This window comes from Sarcophilus harrisii, chromosome 6 (genome assembly GCF_902635505.1).
Source record: "Sarcophilus harrisii chromosome 6, mSarHar1.11, whole genome shotgun sequence".
NCBI lineage: Eukaryota > Metazoa > Chordata > Mammalia > Dasyuromorphia > Dasyuridae > Sarcophilus > Sarcophilus harrisii.
Genome location: NC_045431.1, coordinates 71263876 through 71283662, shown reverse-complemented (window position 1 = coordinate 71283662; position 19787 = coordinate 71263876). Strand labels below are relative to the sequence as shown.

The 19787-nt window shown below is 34.3% G+C and overlaps 1 protein-coding gene across 3 annotated transcripts in view; it reads left to right on the top strand.

Annotated features, from left to right (window-relative positions):
• TTC29 (tetratricopeptide repeat domain 29) overlaps positions 1 to 19787 on the top strand; it is a 262443-nt gene that overhangs the window by 168093 nt on the left and 74563 nt on the right. For all 3 annotated transcript variants that reach the window (XM_031942002.1, XM_031942003.1, XM_003773156.3), the window contains exon 11: positions 1985 to 2213. In XM_031942002.1, the coding sequence (XP_031797862.1) occupies positions 1985 to 2213 (229 nt within the window). The remainder of the gene's footprint in view (positions 1 to 1984; positions 2214 to 19787) is intronic.

Genomic DNA, 19787 nt, shown 5'->3' with positions numbered 1-19787 from the left:
AGATAGATAGATAGATAGATAGACAGATAGATAGATAGATAGATCCATCCATCTCTCTAATAAAGTTGTAACCCTCAGAACTAACTGACTCTGAAGAGCCATAAATACATGTTATTTAAATAGTGTTCATTGCTAAATTTATACCTGACTTCAATTTAATCCACTGTGCACAATACTCAGTTGCCCTTAGAATATTTCAGATTTATTTTAAGTGGAGTTTGTTCTTTTTTTGAATAATAAGCTCCTGAAAGCTGTGTCCTTCTTTAGAAACAATTAGAACATTAACATTAAATTCTAACATTAAATTTTTGCTACTTGTCTTTCAACGCTCTCCAAAATATTATCCAAACCACTTATCCCCTAATTACTCCCAACTTTTACCTTCATTAGACAAAACTCCCCACTGACTCCAAGAAAAGACATGTTCATTGCTGTTAATGGTAGACCAAGAGAAATGCAAGGGACCTCTTTATCCATCAATTTTTTGGATTAAAAACACTTTATGCATTTTCATAAGTACATTTCATTCTCAGAGACAGGATGGCATAGTAGGAAAAAATACTGGATGAAAAGTTAATAGAGTCATATATTAGTCATAATCCTTCCACTAATGAGCAGGTTCACTTTGACTTTTGGGATCTTGGTTTCTACACTTTTCAAATTAAGAAGGTGGGACATTAAAATTTTTAAAGTACATATTGATTTAGAAACTCAATGAAGCTTTGTATTTTATATGATTTTTCCCATCCTGGTCCATCATAAAATAGTTTGGAGAAGTAATCTGAAACTCTTGGAATGGAATCGATCATTCTGCCCCATGACAGAGGGGAGGAGTGGAATGAAGAAAGGGGGTTAGCTGCAAAAGGAGGAAGTTGAGATGTATTATCTTCATTCTAGTGATTCATTCTAAATTCTTTTGATATGGGAGATATTCAAAGAGGAGTTTGGAGAAAAACAAGAGTTGGTGACTAACAAAAGTTTTGAATGAATAGGTAAAGGTGGATGAAAGCTAGGGGGATTTCAGAGGGTCTTTGAGAAGACTGTATAAAAATAAAGATTTCAGAGCTTTTACAAATAGACCAGAAAAAAGGAGGTTGTAATGGAAATTCGTCACTATCCACAACATCAAGAATTGCCAAATGCTTTATACATATTAACTTATTTGATCCTCACAACAATCCCATGAGATCAGTGCTATTATGATCCCCATTTTTATAGATGAAGAAACAGAGACTTGGAAAAGGTTAAGTGACTTGCTCAGAGTCATAAAACTTGTATGAGTCTGAGACAGAATTTGAACCCAGATCTTCCTGACTCCAAGTCCTATATCCTATCCACTGTACCATCTACCTGCCTTTATAGCTAGCCAGCACTAGTAAAAATTTAGGAAAAATATTTTCAAGGCAACATTTTTGTATTTTTCATTGCCACTGTTTGAGGGATCACTTTATAATGAGATACAACTCGTTGGTAACTGACAGCTGTCAGTCATCCATGACTTACTCCATCTGTTAACCAATCCTGAGTAATTTAAGAAAGTAAGGGTAGAGGCTTCTGTCATCAGGGTATTCCAGTTATTTTTTATTTGGCACTAATTAACCAGTTGGGTTGAAAATGTCCTCTTACTTTGACAGAAAATAGCAGCTATTCAAAATGTTCCATATGACAGTCATCCAATTCTCTCCTTGGAAAAAAATTCCAACCATGTCCAAGTGGGTAGGTCTTTCCCTCCCCCCATTTTTAAAATTACCACTATATATAGACATAGCCTATAGCACATGCAACAATCATGACTTTTTTTCCTAGAAAGAATCTTATTCTAATGGGCAATGTACTAACTAAAATATAATGCTAAAGAGTTGATAAGTACCATCATTCAAACATGATCATTATTAGGCTCTATATACTATAAGAGAAAAATGTAAAATGTTATGATGAATAAAATGTGATTAATAAAATGAAATCCTTTCTTTTTTGCTTTCAGGGATTTTATACAAAAGCCTGCGAGTTCTTTAAGCAAGCTTTTGATACAACCGGTGAGTTCAGGGATATCCCGCTGGTGGATGAGACCAAAGTCCACTATGGAATTGCCAAGGCTCACCAGATGATGACAACAATCAACAAGTTCATCGAATCTTCTGACTACAACAGCCTTAATAACCTTCTGACATGGAAAGAGAACCGAAGCGAGTTTTTCCCAGAACCCACTGTTGGTAAGATCGAGAAACCTATTAATTTTCAATGCTGCTGATGGCATGTTTGGTTGAAATGTTTATTCAGTTGTAATCCCTCTTGGATTGACTTTATGTTACAGGGAAGTTAGATACACTTTGGTGTGTAAAATTCTAATTGATTTTAAAGGAATTTCACAAAGAAAAATGGACAATTATGATCTTTTTAAAAGGTAACTATTCTCTACACTACTTTTATAAATATATAAAGTATTCATCAACATAGACTGAGCCATAAAACCTATTCTTATATGACAAGAAAAAAAAGACAATGATAGAGCAAGATATTATGGCATAGGTACTACTTTTAATGAAAATACTGTTTTTTTTCTATTTACTTTCCTTCAATATTCTGTAGTTTTGGAAAAATATCCACAATCTTCTGTCCTTTCTTCAAAGGCATCTTATACCTCACTTGTCCTGTCCAATACAAAATGGAAAATTATACTTGAAGCCACATAAGAGTTTGTGTGATCTGGAAGGTTAAGTGGCTCACATCCTCAGTGAATCAGTAATGCAACAGAGTAGATTTTAAAAAGAAATTAATACAGTCTCTGGATGTAAGAGAGTGATCAGATCCAGAACATGGATTATAGAAGTCTTGCTGTTCTCTGCCCTGGTCAGACCAAAAATAGTTTATTATATCTAGTTCTAGGTATCATGTTAGAGAAAACGTTGATACAAACTGGCAAGGGTCCAAAAGAGGGATGAAAAGCATGCTATATAAGGGTAATGGAGTTCCATGCCGTACTTGCAAGCAAGTAGAGTACTACTTAATTCATTATTAAAAGTAATGTAAGTAAATATAATGTACAGTACTAAAAGTAAAGTTTAAAAAAAAAAAGACTAAAAGTCTTCTAGTCATCAGAATAGGAAAAACAGCTTGTTCCACACATGAACTATGAAACAAACTTGATGAACAAAAAAGTTTAGTAATAGATGATTTGCAAATTGCTAAATAATTGAAATAACTATCTTGACCCTAGGAAAAAAAGTATATTTCCCTCCTTTCAGCAAAAAAGTGAGGGACTTTAGGAATAGAATATTGAGTATGCTGTCACATCACAATAATTATGATTTTTTTTCCTTTATAATAAGCAAAGGGTCATTGTGTGGATGACTCAGGGTGAAGGTGGGAGTTATCTGGAAATGTCTATAATGTAAAAAATGAAAAGTATCGTAATGCACATTTTTAAAAATGGTAAATAGCTAAAATGAATGATTTGGTTATATTGGGTATGTCCAAATATATAGAAACAATATAATAATTATTAGGCTATCATTTTTAGGATAATAACTTACTTGAGATAAAATTCTCTAGAGATATGGGGATTGATTATCTAGTGTATGGCCCTTCCAATCTTTGGTTTTGTCTCTTCCTTTCTATTGCCATGTTTTTTTAAATTGTTTTTTCTTTGATATTTTTTTCAATTGCATGTAAAAATATTTTTTAACATTCCTTTTTTTAAAATTTTGAGTTTTCAAGTTCTCTTCTTCCCTTCCCTTTCACCTCCCGGAGTTGCAAGCAATTTTATACAGATTATACATGCACAATCATGCAAAACATATTTCTGTATTAGTTGTGCTGTGAAAGAAAAACATAATTCAACACACACACACATACACAAAATAAAATTTTAAAAAGTATGTTTCAATCTGTACTAGCATTTTTTATCATGGGTCCTTTGGAATTTTCTTGGATCATTGTATTGCTGAGAAAAGCTAACTTACTCACAGTTGATCATCATGCAATATTGCTGTTTTCCTTACTTCACTTTGAATGAGTTCATGTAAGTCTTTCCAGGCTTTTCTGAAATCATCCTGCTCATCATTTCTTATAGCATAAAAATATACCATCACAATCATAGGCCACAATTTGTTCAGCCATTCCCCAATTGATGGATATCCCCTCAATTTCCAATTCTTGCACACCATAAGAAAAGCTGCCTATTCATATCCTTTGACCATTTACCAATTGGGAAATGACTTGTATTCTTATAAATTTGATTTAGTTCTCTGTATATTTAATTTGTTGCTAATTTGCACTGACTATGACCTACTACTGGCTGCCAGTTGCAAGGAATTAGACCTTCACTGCTGACTTGTACTGGGGCTACTGGTCTCACTGCTGGCTTATGCCAGGATTTAGGACCTTGGTGCTGACTTACCAGGATTGCCTGGGCTGGACTTTGCTCCATTCTTACCCCAGTCAGAAAATTGTTTCTCGCTGATCTTCTAAGTTGTTTTGGGCTAGAAAATTGTTTCATCCCATCCTTTTGTTGGTTCTGCTGCTCCAGAGTTAGTTTTGAGATATATTGTAATGGTTTTCAGAAGGTAATTTGGGAAAACTCAGGCAGTTCCCTGTCTATATTCCACTCAAAAAATTTGGAATTCTTGTGAGTCTATCTGAAGTATTCATTGAGTTACCGTAGAAGTTCTGGCAGAGGATGGACACTGCTTATGTATTTCATTTAGCCAAGAGATTCTTTTTTTCCACCTTACCCCAACCCTACCTTCCTCCTACATTGTGAATGAGTTACTTGTTACTCCAAATACAATCTGTCCATAGTACTTATCTCTTCCTCATTTTTATTGTACTTTATTGGTACATTGTACTTTATGTACCAAGCCTTCCACTTTATTCTTATAAGTTTCCTTTTTTTTCCAACATGGATCATTCGATACTCTTAGAAGGTAGTGCTGGGGTACCAATAGCTCCCACACTCAGACAAGGGAGACAAGATCTACGATCAGAAACAACTACAGCAAAACTGCCAACAACAACAAGCCTATCTAAGTGATAGCTTCGTGTTATCTACTTAAAACAGAACTACACTCAGGTGGGCTAAAACATTTTACAAATGAAGAAATATCCTGCTCCAACATAATTCTTTTTGCAGATATAAATGGAAAACAAAGTGGTATGTCACGAAACGCACTCATTTTTTCATACATGTGTGCTCTTGGCTAGGAATAGATCAGTTTCTCCCCAAACAAAAAGTAAATAAATAAAATAAATGGAAAAAATAAAAAGGCCATTGTATAGATGTACACATATGTTTAGGTTAAAAAATTATTTTCATTAACAACCAATTAAGGTAAAATTATTATCTTCCCTTGGGAAAAGATATCCATACATGTGAGTCATTATTATATCTTGATTATCATTCAATTATCATGTGTGAGAGAGAAAGCTATGGCAGTTAACACTGGCTCAATATGGTACTGTCAAAGCAATGAGCTATGAATATATTATTTGCCAAACTGATGAGTTCTCAGATCTTTGGAGCTCGCCTCTCCTATGGAGAAGCATCCTCAAACTTGCTGCCGAGAGCTCCCGTGTACTCAGTAAAGGGCAGATCAAAGATCAGGAAGATGCTATATAAAAACTGTGCCTTCATCCTCCCCTTGGAGACTTCCAACCCCTCCAAACAAATCATTAGCTCACAAAGCCAGCAATATTCTTTTAAGCAGAAGGAACCTATCCCCTTAAGGGAATAGACCAGCGAGAGCACTCAGGTCTATAGATAAAACAGAGCTATGATTCATTCACCAATAATCATCCATCACCTTTATGTCTTTCCAAGGCAACACAGCAAACACTAAGAGCTTCCCTTTTATTCTAATAGAATTCCAGGAGGTTGGAAGATGTCAATATTGTACATCTTCTTTCTGATAATAATAATAAAGAAGATAAAATTCTTCATTAAAATTGAGGAATTTAGGAGGAATTAAAATGTGTCCCAGATTCCCACAAGCTTCCCCCACCTCATCCCCCCAAAAATATACACTCAGATCCAAAGCCCCAGGAATCTGTCAATTATTTAAACCTCAGGGCTTTCCTGTGAATTCCTTTGGACTTCTCCAGAACAAAGTATATTTTCTTTACTAGAACTATTAACTCTGCAACCAAAGGGGAATTCATTTCTTTTGCATAAAAAACTAATATATTTTGTGTTCTGGAGATCGCAGTTGTACATGAGGAAACAGTGGAACTCTGTGAAACAAAAGTGCCCTTCATTTATCTTAATAGGGATGTTAACCTAGAGTGTAATTAAAGTCAATAAATGCTGACATTGATAATCACTTCCCTCCTCTTCTCTCTATCAGGGGCATTTCTGTAACATTCTTCTTTGGGGGCATCCAGATACAGGTCATCTTTTTGGCATTTCTGGGTTGCTCTACAGAAATAAGATGTAAACATGGAGCATGGATCCGTTGAAAATAGTGGTCATTTCAGTTGTGAAGACATTTATAATTTCTTGTGTTTTTAAATGTCCAAAATACTATCCCATCTCCATTAATCAATTAGTATTTTAAATGAAAGGAAGCTTAGTATAATGAACAGAATGCTGGAGTTAGGAGGACCTGAGTTTGAAAGCAGCATTTGGCACTCACAAACTATGGGATCATAGTCAAGAATCTCTCTGAGACTCAAGTTTCCTTATCTGTAAAATGGGAATTATAGAATAGGTACGATCAAATGAAGTAGGAGAAAGAAAGAGTTAAAATTCTAGTCTTCCCACTTAAGCACTTCCTGGGATATTGTATCAGATCTGATAAATGATGGAGTGAAACTTTTTCATGTTAAAGTGCTTTGTAAATATTAAATCATTATGCCAATGAGCAAGCACTTATTATATACCATTTATGTACTGTGGACTATGCTTAGCTATCACCATGATTATCATCTAACAATATTTTCACAGGAAAGAATAAGAAACCCAGAATCTGGCTCCCTCCAGATATATTTGATTATTGAAATATTCATTGGGAAGTAGACTTGAGAATTACACAGGAATGATTCTAGACTAATGGTGTCAAACTCAAATAGAAATAGGGGCCACTAAAGCATACATAAGTATCCCTGCAGGCTGTATATTGACTTAGAAAACCACATTAATATTATCTATGTATTATTGTATATTTTTATTTATTTTGTTAGTATTTCCCTGTTACATTTTAATCTGGCTGGCTCCATAATCTAAACAAGCCTTCCAGATTAAAGGATGTGAAACCTTGGAAATCTCTGGTTAAACCCTTTCCTTTTATAGATGAGAAAACATAAGGTTTTGTGAGTTTTCTAAAATTTGTGTCTGTTCTGTTTACCTTTTAGGGTTTTAGACCTTTTTCAAGAATGTATGTACATATATATAACTATACTATACTATAGGTTGTAAATGCATGTATATGTGCATGTATATATAAAATATATGTAATGTGTAAGTAGTGTATATACCTTATGTAAGTATGTGTATACTGATTAGCTTTGTAATTGCTTTATAATGCTAATGAATCCCAGGCCAGATTCTTTCACTAATCCATTATTTTATTTATCTAAACCTAATTTCTCAAAAATTCAAGCTATGACAGTTATCAAGTGAGAGGATAGGGCTGCTAGTACAAATTTGTCACAATTTATAGAAAATCAACTCAAATTGTATGACCTACTAACCTATAGGATCATCTTTGCAAGAATTCTCAAGAAGTAAAGGATAAATTAATGAATTTCATTTTGAAGCTTTTCCAAGAACTTAATAAATTGTTTGTATGTCATTAGAGCTTAAACTTTAAGAGCTAGATGAAACCTTAGAGAGATGTTCAAATCCTTGATCTTTATTTTGTAATAAATATGTGAGAACCTGGGAGGTTCAGTGAATTTCCCACATCCCAGAGTACAACAGTGGTACAGCTAAGACTAAAAGTTAGAATCTTTGACTTCTTGTCCATGATTCTTTTCATCACATGATTCTAACTTTTTCTCATTATTTATCTAGTTAATAGATTTATCTACATAACAAAAGGTATGCATTTTTCCCTAAAATTCTAAATAGAAATATTCATGATAAAAGGGAAAAATTTAGAAGTCAAATTCATCTCTCCTTGAGAATTATTCAGTTTTACTGTTTTTCAAGAATTCAAATTGCCAGTAGTATTCAAATTCATTTCAAACTAAAATCTCTATTTTCTGGTGAAGTAAATGTAAAATAATTTTAAGTTCCTTTACTTAAAAATAAACTTAGTATTTAAATAAGAACTTAAATGTAAAATAATTAAGCCTTACATTTTGTTCTCAAAATAGTTTATGATAGCCAAATTGTTTCCATTGCCATTTGTCCCCAGTTAATCAAGCAGCAAGCACAAAAACAGTAAGACATTCTCCTCTTCAAGAATCTATCATCCAAAATCTGATTACATTTAAATTAAAAGGTTTTTATACATACACAACCAATGAAGCCAGGATTAGAAGGGAAGCAGAAAACTGGAGGTGGGGTAGGGGAATTTACATCTAAGTCTTTTGATAGAGAACTCATTTCTAAAACATATAGACAATTAACTCAAATATAAGCCATTCTCCAATTGATGAATAGTCAAAGGATACAAACAGACAATTTCCAGATGAAGAAATTAAAACCATTTCTAGTCATATGAAGAACACTCTGGGTCACTATTGATTGGAGAAATGCAAATTAAGACAACTCTGAGGTTGTCTTACACACCTCTCAGATTGTCTAAAATAGCAGGAAAAGATAATGATAAATGTTGGAGGTGATGTAGGAAAACTGGGACATTAATACATTGTTGGTGGAGTTGTGAACTGATTCTGGAGATCAATTTGGAACTGTGCCCAAAGGGCTATCAACTGTGCACCCCCTTTGAAATCCAGCAATGTCTCTACTGAGTCTGTATTCCAAGAAATCATAGAAAGGGAAAAGAACCCACGTGTGCAAAAATGTTTGTAGTCACCCTTTTTGTAGTAGCAAGAAACTGGAAACTGAGTGGCTGCCCATCACTTGGAGAATGGCTATATATGAATATTATGGAATATTATTGTTCTACAAGAAACAATCAGCAGGATGATTTCAGAAAAGCTTGGAGAGACTTACATGAACTGATGCGAAGTGAAGTGAATAGAACCAGGAGAACATGGTACACAGTAATGATTAATGTGATGATCAACCCTGATGGACGTGGCTCTTTTCTACAATGAGGTGATTAGACCAGTTCCAATGGTCTTGTGATGGAGAGCCATCTGCACACAGAGAGAGAGGCTGTGGGGACTGAGTATGGATCTCAACATAGTATTTTCACCTTTCATGTTTTTGTTGTTTGCTTGCTTATTTTTTTCTTTCTCATTTTTTCCCCTTTTGATCTGATTTTTCTTGTACAACATGTAAATGCAGAAATATATTTAGAAGAATTGCACTTGTTTAAATTGTATTGGATTATTTGCTGTCTAAGAGAGGGGGAAGTGGGAAAGGAAGGAGAAAAACTTGGAACACAAGGTTATGCAAGAGTGAATGCTGAAAGCTTATCTTTTCATGAATTTTGAAAATAAAAAACATGATTTAAAAAAAGAACATCATCCAATTGAAGAGATAAGATTTATACAGATGAAATATCTAAGAAAAAATATGGTAGTATAATCAAGTATTGTATGATACTATCCAACATTTCCCTGTCTTTTAATGTCAAAATAAGTGAGAGGTCCCCATATAAAGTCCCTTCTAATCTATGATGATCAAATTTGATAGATATGGCTCTTCTCAGCAATACAATAATCCATGACAATTCCAAAAGATTCACGTAGAAAAATGCTATCCACACCCAGAAAAAGAACAATGGAGTCTGAATGCAGATCAAAGCAGACTTTTTGTTGTTTTTTCTTTCTTGTGGTTTTCCTCTTTTGTCTTGACTCTTCCTTCATGACATGAATAATGAGGAAGCATGTTTACTATGATTGTACATTATAATCTCTATCAGAATACCTGTCATCTTGGGGGTAGTGGAAGTAAGAGAGGGAAATCTTATAAAAATGAAAGTTGAAAACTACCTTTATGTGAAATTGAGAAAAAAACCTAAAATACTATATTATAAATAAATGTATAAATTTAAAACTAATCCCCCCAAATCTATGATCTTATGAGAGCAAAGTCTGTTGAGACATTCTCTCCCCCAACCTGCCCCCTCTTTTGCATTCTCAAGGTCATCCTTCAAGTCTTTCTTTCCCGACACTTGGATTATCCAGTAACTTCACAAGTGGCTACTTCTCTGGTTTCTAGTTTCTCCATTATAATACATCCTAGCAATTGCCAGATTAATTTTCCTGAACCCACCTACTGATTATATTATCTGCCTACTAAAAACAATAGCATCAACTGCATCAGTATGACAGCAATAACACCAAATCTGTTTTTTCTTTGTTTTTCTATCTCTAAAATCTAGCACAGTACCTGGTAGTCACTTAATATGTTTCTTGCATTACATTGAATTTTAAAATGACCATTTTAAAGTATCCTACTTCCATCTTCCTCATGTTTTCATTAAGGTGGAAATGATTCCCAGTTCATTAGAAACTAATATTAAAATAAGCCCCCCGGGAAAGGTAGATACCACAGTGGATAGAGCACCAGTTCTGAAGTCAGTAGGACCTGAGTTCAGATCTGATCTTTGATACTTAACACCTCCTAGCTGTGTGACCCTGGGCAAGTCACTTAACCCCAGTTGCGTCATCGAAAAGAAAAAGAAGGAAGGCAAGAAGGCAGGAAGGCAGGAAGGCAGGAAGGCAGGAAGGCAGGAAGGCAGAAAGGAAGGAAAGAAGGAAGGAAGGAAGGAAGGAAGGAAGGAAGGAAGGAAGGAAGGAAGGAAGGAAGGAAGCCCCTCGCTTATTGACTTAGTATCAGTTATAATGACTTTCTGTGAAAATTTTTCCTTTTGTCCATCATTGTATCATAACTGAATATATGGGAATATTTTAAAGCAGTGATTTGTAGAAAGTCCAATCAGAAAATAATGCATTTCTCATCCTATTTAATGAATGCATCCACATACGGAAAGAGAAGAATGAAATAAATTTTTCCTGAGAGGACTCTACTTATTCTACAACTGTTTATCTCTTCTTTTAGGTTTTCTTCATGAGGAAAGTAAAGTAGAAATTCAAGACAAGTATCTGTTAGCACTTTTTAAAGAAGCAAGTTTAATTCAGTCAATAAGCACTTAATAAGTTTCTACTGTGTGCCAGACTCGGTACTAAGCACTGGAGATGCAAAGTTGCTTTTTTAAATGAAGTAATCCCAGACCTCAATGATGAAGGCAATCAGGGGAGATGACATGTACAAATAGAAGTATATTCAAAATAAATGCAAGGTTGTTTGAGGAAGATTATTTCAATTGGAGAAATCAGAAAAGAATTTGTGTAGAAGGAGATATCTGAACTCTGTCTTGAAAAAGGTGAAAGATTAGGCAGATAAATATGAGAAATCCATTCCAAATCCAGAGCATGTCCAGCACTAAAACTCTATGCACTAGGACTTGAAAGAAGGCAGCTTGGCTAGATCTGAGAATACAAGAGACAGAATAACATAAGAGGGAAAGACAAGTTGGGACCAGATTGTTAAGGAACTTAAAAGTGAAATAGAGAAGTTTATTTTTATCATGAAGTTAAGAAGGAAACAACGGGGTTTGTCGGACAGGAGAATGATGTGATCAGATCTGTGCTTTAAAAAAAAATCACTTCCTCAGTTCTGTAGAGAAAGAATTATGTCTAAAGACTTGAGTCAGGTTGACAAATAGGTATCACAATGCAGGTAATCTGCCCATGCTCTTTTATATGTCTATTCACTTTCATTTTCGGTGTCTTTCTTAGACAATGATGTCCAAGGAACATTTTAAGAGGACATGGTTATTTTCCATGATATGTATTTTAAATACTGATACTTATTCAATTTTTTAATTAGCTGTGTATCTTTGTGACATTGAGAAATTTATCTAAAGTTTTTATGCTCCATTTCCTCATCGGGTAAATGGGAGATTCAGCATATATTCAGGCTTTTTAAAGCCAGAATCACAGACTTATTGTGAGATTCAAATGAGTCAATACATGTCAAATGCTTTACAAATTTTAAAGGGCTATATAAATGTCACCTATTGTTGCTTATCATCTTCTAGCTATGAATTTATCTCAACCCAATTTAAATCCATTTATATTTTTAATTTTTAGCACCTCCTAGATGAGTTCCCTAAGTTTTAGGAAACATGGGAGCCAGGAAGGTACCTGGTAAAGATATCTAATCTCTCTTGCTCCCCTTTTCTTTACCCAAATGAGGGTGTTAGATTAGATGCCTTCAAGGACCCACTCATTTCCAACCTAATGATTCACAATATTTTTCTTATAATGTTGATAAAACTACAAGTAACTTTAACTCTGCAGTGAACTTGCTCACAGATAAGTAATAGAACACCTGAAGAAGATGAACTTGAAAAATATATTAGAAAGCCAATATTAAGCAAAATTAAAATTAGTCACATATACCATTCTGAATCAATGAAAAAGAAAAATGATAGAATATGATCATCATAAGGAATAAAAGATAATATATTTAGTATATTAATATTATTTAATTATATTTATTATTAAATTAATCATTAGTTTATATGATAATAATTAATTTAATAATTAAATGATTGTTTAAATATCTTTAATATATTTTCTTATAGCTTGTGTCCACAAGAAAAATGGACTTAGGTTTTTTCCTTTTATGAGTTTTTTTTAACTCATCCAAATATAGTTTTATGTTATTCAGTTTTATAAATGAAAAAAGAGAAGAGATAAATCAGGCACCCTCTTATAATCTATAAGACATGTTCAACACTAATTGTCATCATTAAGCCAGGGCAATTGTGTGATGCTGGACAAAACTGATTAGAGCTGTTCCAAATAAATGGTTACATCTTTCTTGTATTAAAAGAACCCTTTCCTCTGGAAAACACTCTCATTTGTGTCTTAGCTACCCTCTTTGTCCATCTTTCCCTCTTTTGCTGGTTCAGTGGCAAGAGATAACTTTGTATAATACTTGGAGGACTATATTTGAGAGTCAGGAAGAGGAATTGGAATCCTATCTGAATACGTACTGGCTGTGTAACCATAGGCAAGCCAAGCAACCTCTCTCAGCCTAATGACAAGTTTTTAAGATTATAATCTTGGAGAGTTTGAGGAAATCAAAGGTCCTAGACACAATGAAATAACCTTTTATTATTACCTTCTGATTTTTATAGTTTTTCTCCTAATATTTCTTCTATTCCAATTGAACCCTCTCTTGGAACAAAGAAAAATAATTAAGTGAAATAGATCAATAAAGAATTCTATCTGACAAGGAACACAACATTTCCAACCCATATTCCCCAACCTTTCTTAAAAAGAGGGAAATGGATTTCATTATTTGTTTTGAGGACCAAGTTAGGTCACTGTAGTATGCCTTCTTTAAAAAGACTCCTTTGTCAAGCAAACATAGTTTTGTAGTTTTAGAAAATCATTTTATATAAGGGTTTTCTCTGGGAACTCTTTCCACCAAAATAGATAGAAATCTATAGACTGCCTAAAGCCAAGGAGCTGCAGGAAGTACATCTAGATTAAGTGACTTGTGTAGGATCATATAGCTTATAAGATTTAAAGGTGGGATAAAAATGAAGATCTTTCTTTAGCACAGTGCCCTATGAAATACTTAATGCTTTTTTCCTCCTTTCCTTCCCAATTCAAAGACCAGTGTTCTCTTCACTATCCCACAACAATTCTGTGACAGATAATCAGAAAAAATACAAGGTACTACGGTTGTATATTTGACTAGAAAGGCCCCTAAAATGATGAGAGGGATAGAAGGACTGACATATGAAGAGAGGTTAATAAAACTAGACCGCAATTCACACAGATGAAAGGTTGAGAGGACATTGTAGCCTATAAAATCACAAAAGATATAGAAGGAAGGAACACATACTTGTTCACTAAATCTTAGAATACTAGAATTAGGGAGCTACTTCTTAAAGCTTGGAAGAGGTATATTTAATCTAAAAAAAATCATTAACATTCACAGTAAATAGTAAACATGTAATAAAATAATAATAGTTGATATTTATATTGCACTTGAAAGTGACTCTCCTTCTAAAAAATTTCATCTCAGCCAACAAACCTTTTGTTTCTAGATCTTCATGTCTTTAGCAGAGGAGATAATAAGGAAATAAACTTGATTCCCCCCATCAATAGTTCTCCCCACCCAGAAATTACTTAGATTACTTTTCTATATTGATGTTGTGTCCCCCCCAGTAGAATGTAAGCTCTTTGAAAGCAGGGAACTGTTTTCCTTTTTTCTTTGTATTCTCATTGCCTGCCATAATAATTGTAATATAGCAGGCACTTAATAAAGGCAAATTGAATTACATTGAAATGCAAGTATTGAACATCCAGTTCAATGAATTGAACCAAATTGAACTGAATTGAATTAACTAAATGCCTGCAAGCCACGTTCTCCTCTGGGACTAAATCATACTGAGATGTGAGCTATTTTGGGTCTCCCTAATTCTCCTGAAAATACTTGGTTTTGTTTGGTGTTTTTTTAAGAGCCTTCTTGATACAAATCAATCTAATTGTTTTCCACTCTATAAACCAAAATTGAAGTGATACCAATATGAAGATTGAAGGATATATGTACTTGACACCTGACACTAAGAAATGCTATATTTTGGGATGGATTTCCATTTCTCTAAAGGAAGTCAGATCTGCAATCCCACATCCTGTGGTACATTAGACCTGATTTTCACTGATACTCCTCTATTGCACCTGACTGTAGGTTCTCTGAAAAGACTTGCTTTTCTTCCCTACAATAGCTTACAAGATAGTTGCATGAGAACTGCTCCTTTGAGGTAGTTGTTTTTTGAATCATGAAATGCTTTTATACATTTAATGCTTCCATTCTATCTCTTGTGTATTTTCTTTTTGTTTGCTTCTTCTGACCTTACCCATAAGCCATAACATCAATAGCATAAAAAGTTACAAAGATCTCAAGTGCTGGTGGGGCTTTAAAATCTGATTTTGCAAAAGTTAGCACCATGGGTTCAAAATGTATATGGACCATGTAGGATGTAAATCTTTTGCTGATCTGAAAATAATCAGTGAGGAAATCAAGATGGAATGAATTGAGAGAGCATTTGTAGGGAGAAATCTATTAAAATGATGAATAGATAAGTAGAGTTTCTGCTACCAGCAAACCAAATATAAGAAAATTCTAAAGATCAGAATCTATTTAAAAAGTCATGGTCATCCTTTAATCTAGCAAGGGTTATTGTAAAGAATTACAAAGACATCAGATTTTGATGCTCCCCTTTTCTCCCCCACTCCCCACTAGCCGATGCACAAATTTCTAACCAACAGACAAGTTGAAAATGGACAGTTTCCTCAGATAACTAATTCTTGGTTTATTAGGAAATGGTAATATAGCCTCATATCCCTTGGGTTAAAAGACCTTTTTTTTTTTTTTTTTTTTTTTTGGCTGCCTCTGAGCACTTCCACCTATCTGCTGGCTTGGTTCAATAAAAGAGAATTCTTGATCACCTGAACGAAACCTGCCTCACTTTTAGATTCTACTCACAGTTCCTGGTTTCTGATAGTGGCACTATCTCTAACTTTCCAATACTCACCAAGGGAAGTTGTGTGTTCACAGAGGGGTTGTTAACAGGCAGTACGACTGGCTCCGCTGGGGAGAAAGGATTCATTAAATTAAGCTAGAGCAAAAGCTACAATTTGGTCATCTGGAGCCCTGCTCTGGGCACTGGGGGAGGTTCCCCCAGCTTTCTTGATTTGTCTCTTGTCCCTAGCTGGAGTTTCAGGGATGGGTAACTGACTTTCATGTTTTAAGCATACAAACCCTTAAGTTTTGCATTCCCTCCCCTACCCCAAAAATATATATATTTTGTCTTATTTTGGGTTTATTGTATCTGTTTTGTCTTTATCTGAATAGGTGTCATTCCCCTGGTTAAAATGGCAGTTCTTTACTATGCCCAAAGGGTTATAAAACTGTGCATACCCTTTGATTCTCAATGTCACTACTGGGTCTGTATCCCAAAGAGATCATAAAAGAGGAGAAAAGATCCTCATGTGCAGCCCTTTCTGTAGTGGCAAAAAACTGAAAACTGAGTGGATGCCCATCAGTTGGGGAATGGCTGAATAAGTTGTAGAATATGAATGTCATGGAATATTATATTATTAACATAACATGATATTATTAATATTATAATATTATTAATTATAATGTTACTAATAATATAATATTATTCTGTAAGAAACAATCGGCAGGATGATTTCAGAGAGGCTTGGAGAGACTTACATGAACTGATGCTGAGTGAAGTGAGCAGAAGCAGAACATTGTACACAGTAACAGCAAGATTGTGTGATTAACTATGATGGATTTCTCAGCAATATAGTGATCCAAGATAATTCCAATTGACTTGAGATAGAAAATGCCATCCACATCCAGAGAGAAAACTATGGAGACTAAATGTGGATCAAAGCATACAATTTTTCACCTTTTGTTTGTTTGCTTTCTTGCTTTTTTTCTCTCATGGTATTTCCCTTTTGTTCTGATTTTTCTTTAGCAGAATGAAAAATATGTACTCAAAATCTTACAAAAATGAATGTTGAAAACTTATTTTTACATGTTATTTGAAAAATAAAAAACTATTGAAATTTTAAAAGGAAAAAAGGAAGCTCCTTGAGAACAGGAAATTTTGATTCATTTTGTCTTTTTATCTCTGGCACCTAAGACAGTGCCTGGCATAGAGAAGGTGCTTAATAAGTGTTTGTGGAAGAGGGTATTGAATTTGCTGATTTTATAAATTTCAAACAATCCCCATTTAGATGAGCAATTTTGTTGTTTTATAAAAGTTATGATTCTCCCCAGTATTCTGTATTCTTTATTAAGATTTCCTAAGAAGTAGCAAGATACAATAGGCTTGGAACCTGGAAGACCAGACCTTAAGTCCTTTCTCTGATCAATAATGGCTGCACGATCCTGAGCAAGGCATTTACCCTCTTGGTATAAGACAACCATCTAAGGTTCCATTTGCATTACCGTGGATATGTGGTATAATTTTCTATGATAGAAATTGTCTATTTTAGGACTTCTTAAACTTTTTCCATACACGATCCCTTTTCACCTAAGAAATTTTAACATGACCCTGGGTATATAGGTATATAAAATAGGCATATAAATTAAACATTTACTGATAATCATAATTTTGCAATCTCCACATTCAATTACGAGACCTTATATATGATTGCAGCCACAGCTTAAGAAACTTAATATATCAATGTTATATGTCCTAATGAATGAATAAATCTCTCACATGGAGGAAGACTTTATCTAAAGTTTCTTATTTCACAAGTTTTCTCCTTGATATTTGTAACATTCCTGAATACTTAAATTATAAGATGACTTAAAGCACAGGTGTTCTTTGTCATGTATTTTACCTAAAATATGACTAACATGTAAAACTTGAGAGTGTTTTGTTTTCACTTACCTTTTTTATTACTTTGGGATTTCCCCCTTCCATAATAACCAGCAACACTCATGTTCAGAATGTTACAAATTCTTCCCTTTGTATTCTTTCATCCTTCTCACTTTTTTCATGCTGACATAGGCATATTGAGCAGACTAGCCAATCAGAATTAGACAGGTAGCCTTTTTAAGAGGGGGAAGGGGGACAATATTTCTTTACAGATTTGAAAGGATTCATTACTTCTTCTCATGATGACTGACTTGAAATTCAATTCCTATGCAATTCTGTGAAGTCTCTAGTTTGCATCCTCACTAATTGTCTCTGTGGCTTGGGGGTGTGCATTGCTCAGTGGAAGAAATATTGACCTAGAATAGAATTGTCAGATGAAATGGTTTGTCATAGTATAGTTCTTGATTTTAAAATATACCAGCCTTCTCTGACCATTGTCTTAGTTCTAGATAAAATGTGTCTTTTGGCATGTATGGATGTGACTTAAATTCCTTTTTTTTACTTCCAGTATCCTCTGAAATACTGTAAACAGTCAAAATTAAAAGGATTGATTGTTGTTTACAAAAGAAATTCTTTTAACCGTGCTCTGAACTCCATGTCCTCCTCTCTCTCATTTCATTCTATCCTTCAATCAAAAATCTGAGCAAATAGATGTGCTGGCATTTATGCCCTTAAGGTCAGCAAACTCAGACTTTGTTAAACCAATAGGGAAAACTCAAGTTAGCTCATTTGATAGCAGTGTGCTATACCTTGGGGGGATTCGATTTATTGACTTCTACCCAGTGCAGACCCCCAAATGAGAAAGAAAGGACAGGTTAATTTTTAGTCTGCAGAAGGATGAGTCTGATCTTCCAAAATTAATACTCCAAAAGCTTGGGTTTTGTGGAATGAACAGAGCTAGAAATTAAAATGTGCTCAACCAGCTAGCCAAGGGATATTTAACTCCTCTTATTCAAAAGCTTTTGTGTTCTGAAAATCTACTCAGTGGTGGGATACTCCTACTTTATGTATGGTTCAGATAACAATATTAAGATGTGCAATTATTTCAACTGCGATTGGATTTTCATGACCCCATTTGAGGTTTTCTGACAAAGATACTGGAAAGCTTTGTTATCTTCTTCTCCAGTTCATTTCTGACAAAGATATTAGAATGCTTTGTTATCTCCTTCTCCAGTTCATTTTGCAGATGAGGAAACTGAGGCAATCATTGTTAAGTGGCTTGCCAGAATCAGACAGCTAGTAAGTACCTGAGGCTGGATTTAAACTCAAGTCCTGCTGATTCCAGATCTTGGATGTTCTATCCACCATGCTACCTAATTATAAGACAAGATAACCCTCAACTCAGGGAAAGAAATAAGGGCTTCCAGACCAATGATCAATAGCATTACTAAAAAAAGGCAGGCAGAAGCGATTAATTCCTCATTAAAATAATAGGATTTAAGGTTAATCTTGATGCTCAAAATTTCTTAAGCTAAGTACATACTGCCTTTTGGAGACACAGTGCCAAGTAAAGAGGAAGCTGATAAACTGGGAGGTTTTTTAAAGTCCATAGTGTACTATTATCATAGGATACTGAATTTAGCATCAGAAAAGACTTTCAAGGCCAAAGAGTTTAACAGTTTAACACTCTCGTTTTATAGATTAGGAAACCAAGAATAGGATTGGAAGTAGGATTTGAAAACCCAGTCTCCTGACTCAGTTAAATGCCCTCTCCACTGGACCCTACTACCTAGATTTAAAACTAGAAGAAAACTTAAAATTCATCAGATTCATCTCCAACTTGTGACAAATGAAAAAAACTGAGACCCAGACACATCTTCTAACCCAAATATTCTCTTCTCTCCTCTATGATGATTTCACAAACTGATATTTGTTGGAATACATGGTGAACTGGCTGAAAATTACTATTTGGAGATTGGAGTATTACTTTAAAAATTCCAAATGCAGAATGAACCAGCTCTAATCCGAATGGATTTATCTGTTTCCTTACACCCAGGCATTTATATCATAATCTCAGGAAATTTTTAAACCTATTTTTTTTTTAAAAAAGCAAATAGAGATTATTCTTCAATAATTTGATTGGCAGGAAATGGAGAACAAAACATTACAAGCAGCACTTTTTAATAATGCATCATGACTTACATGAATCTACTAAGTTTAGGCACACAATCAGATGACTAATTATGTTGAGAATGCAAGTGGATGCTTAAATAGATGACCATG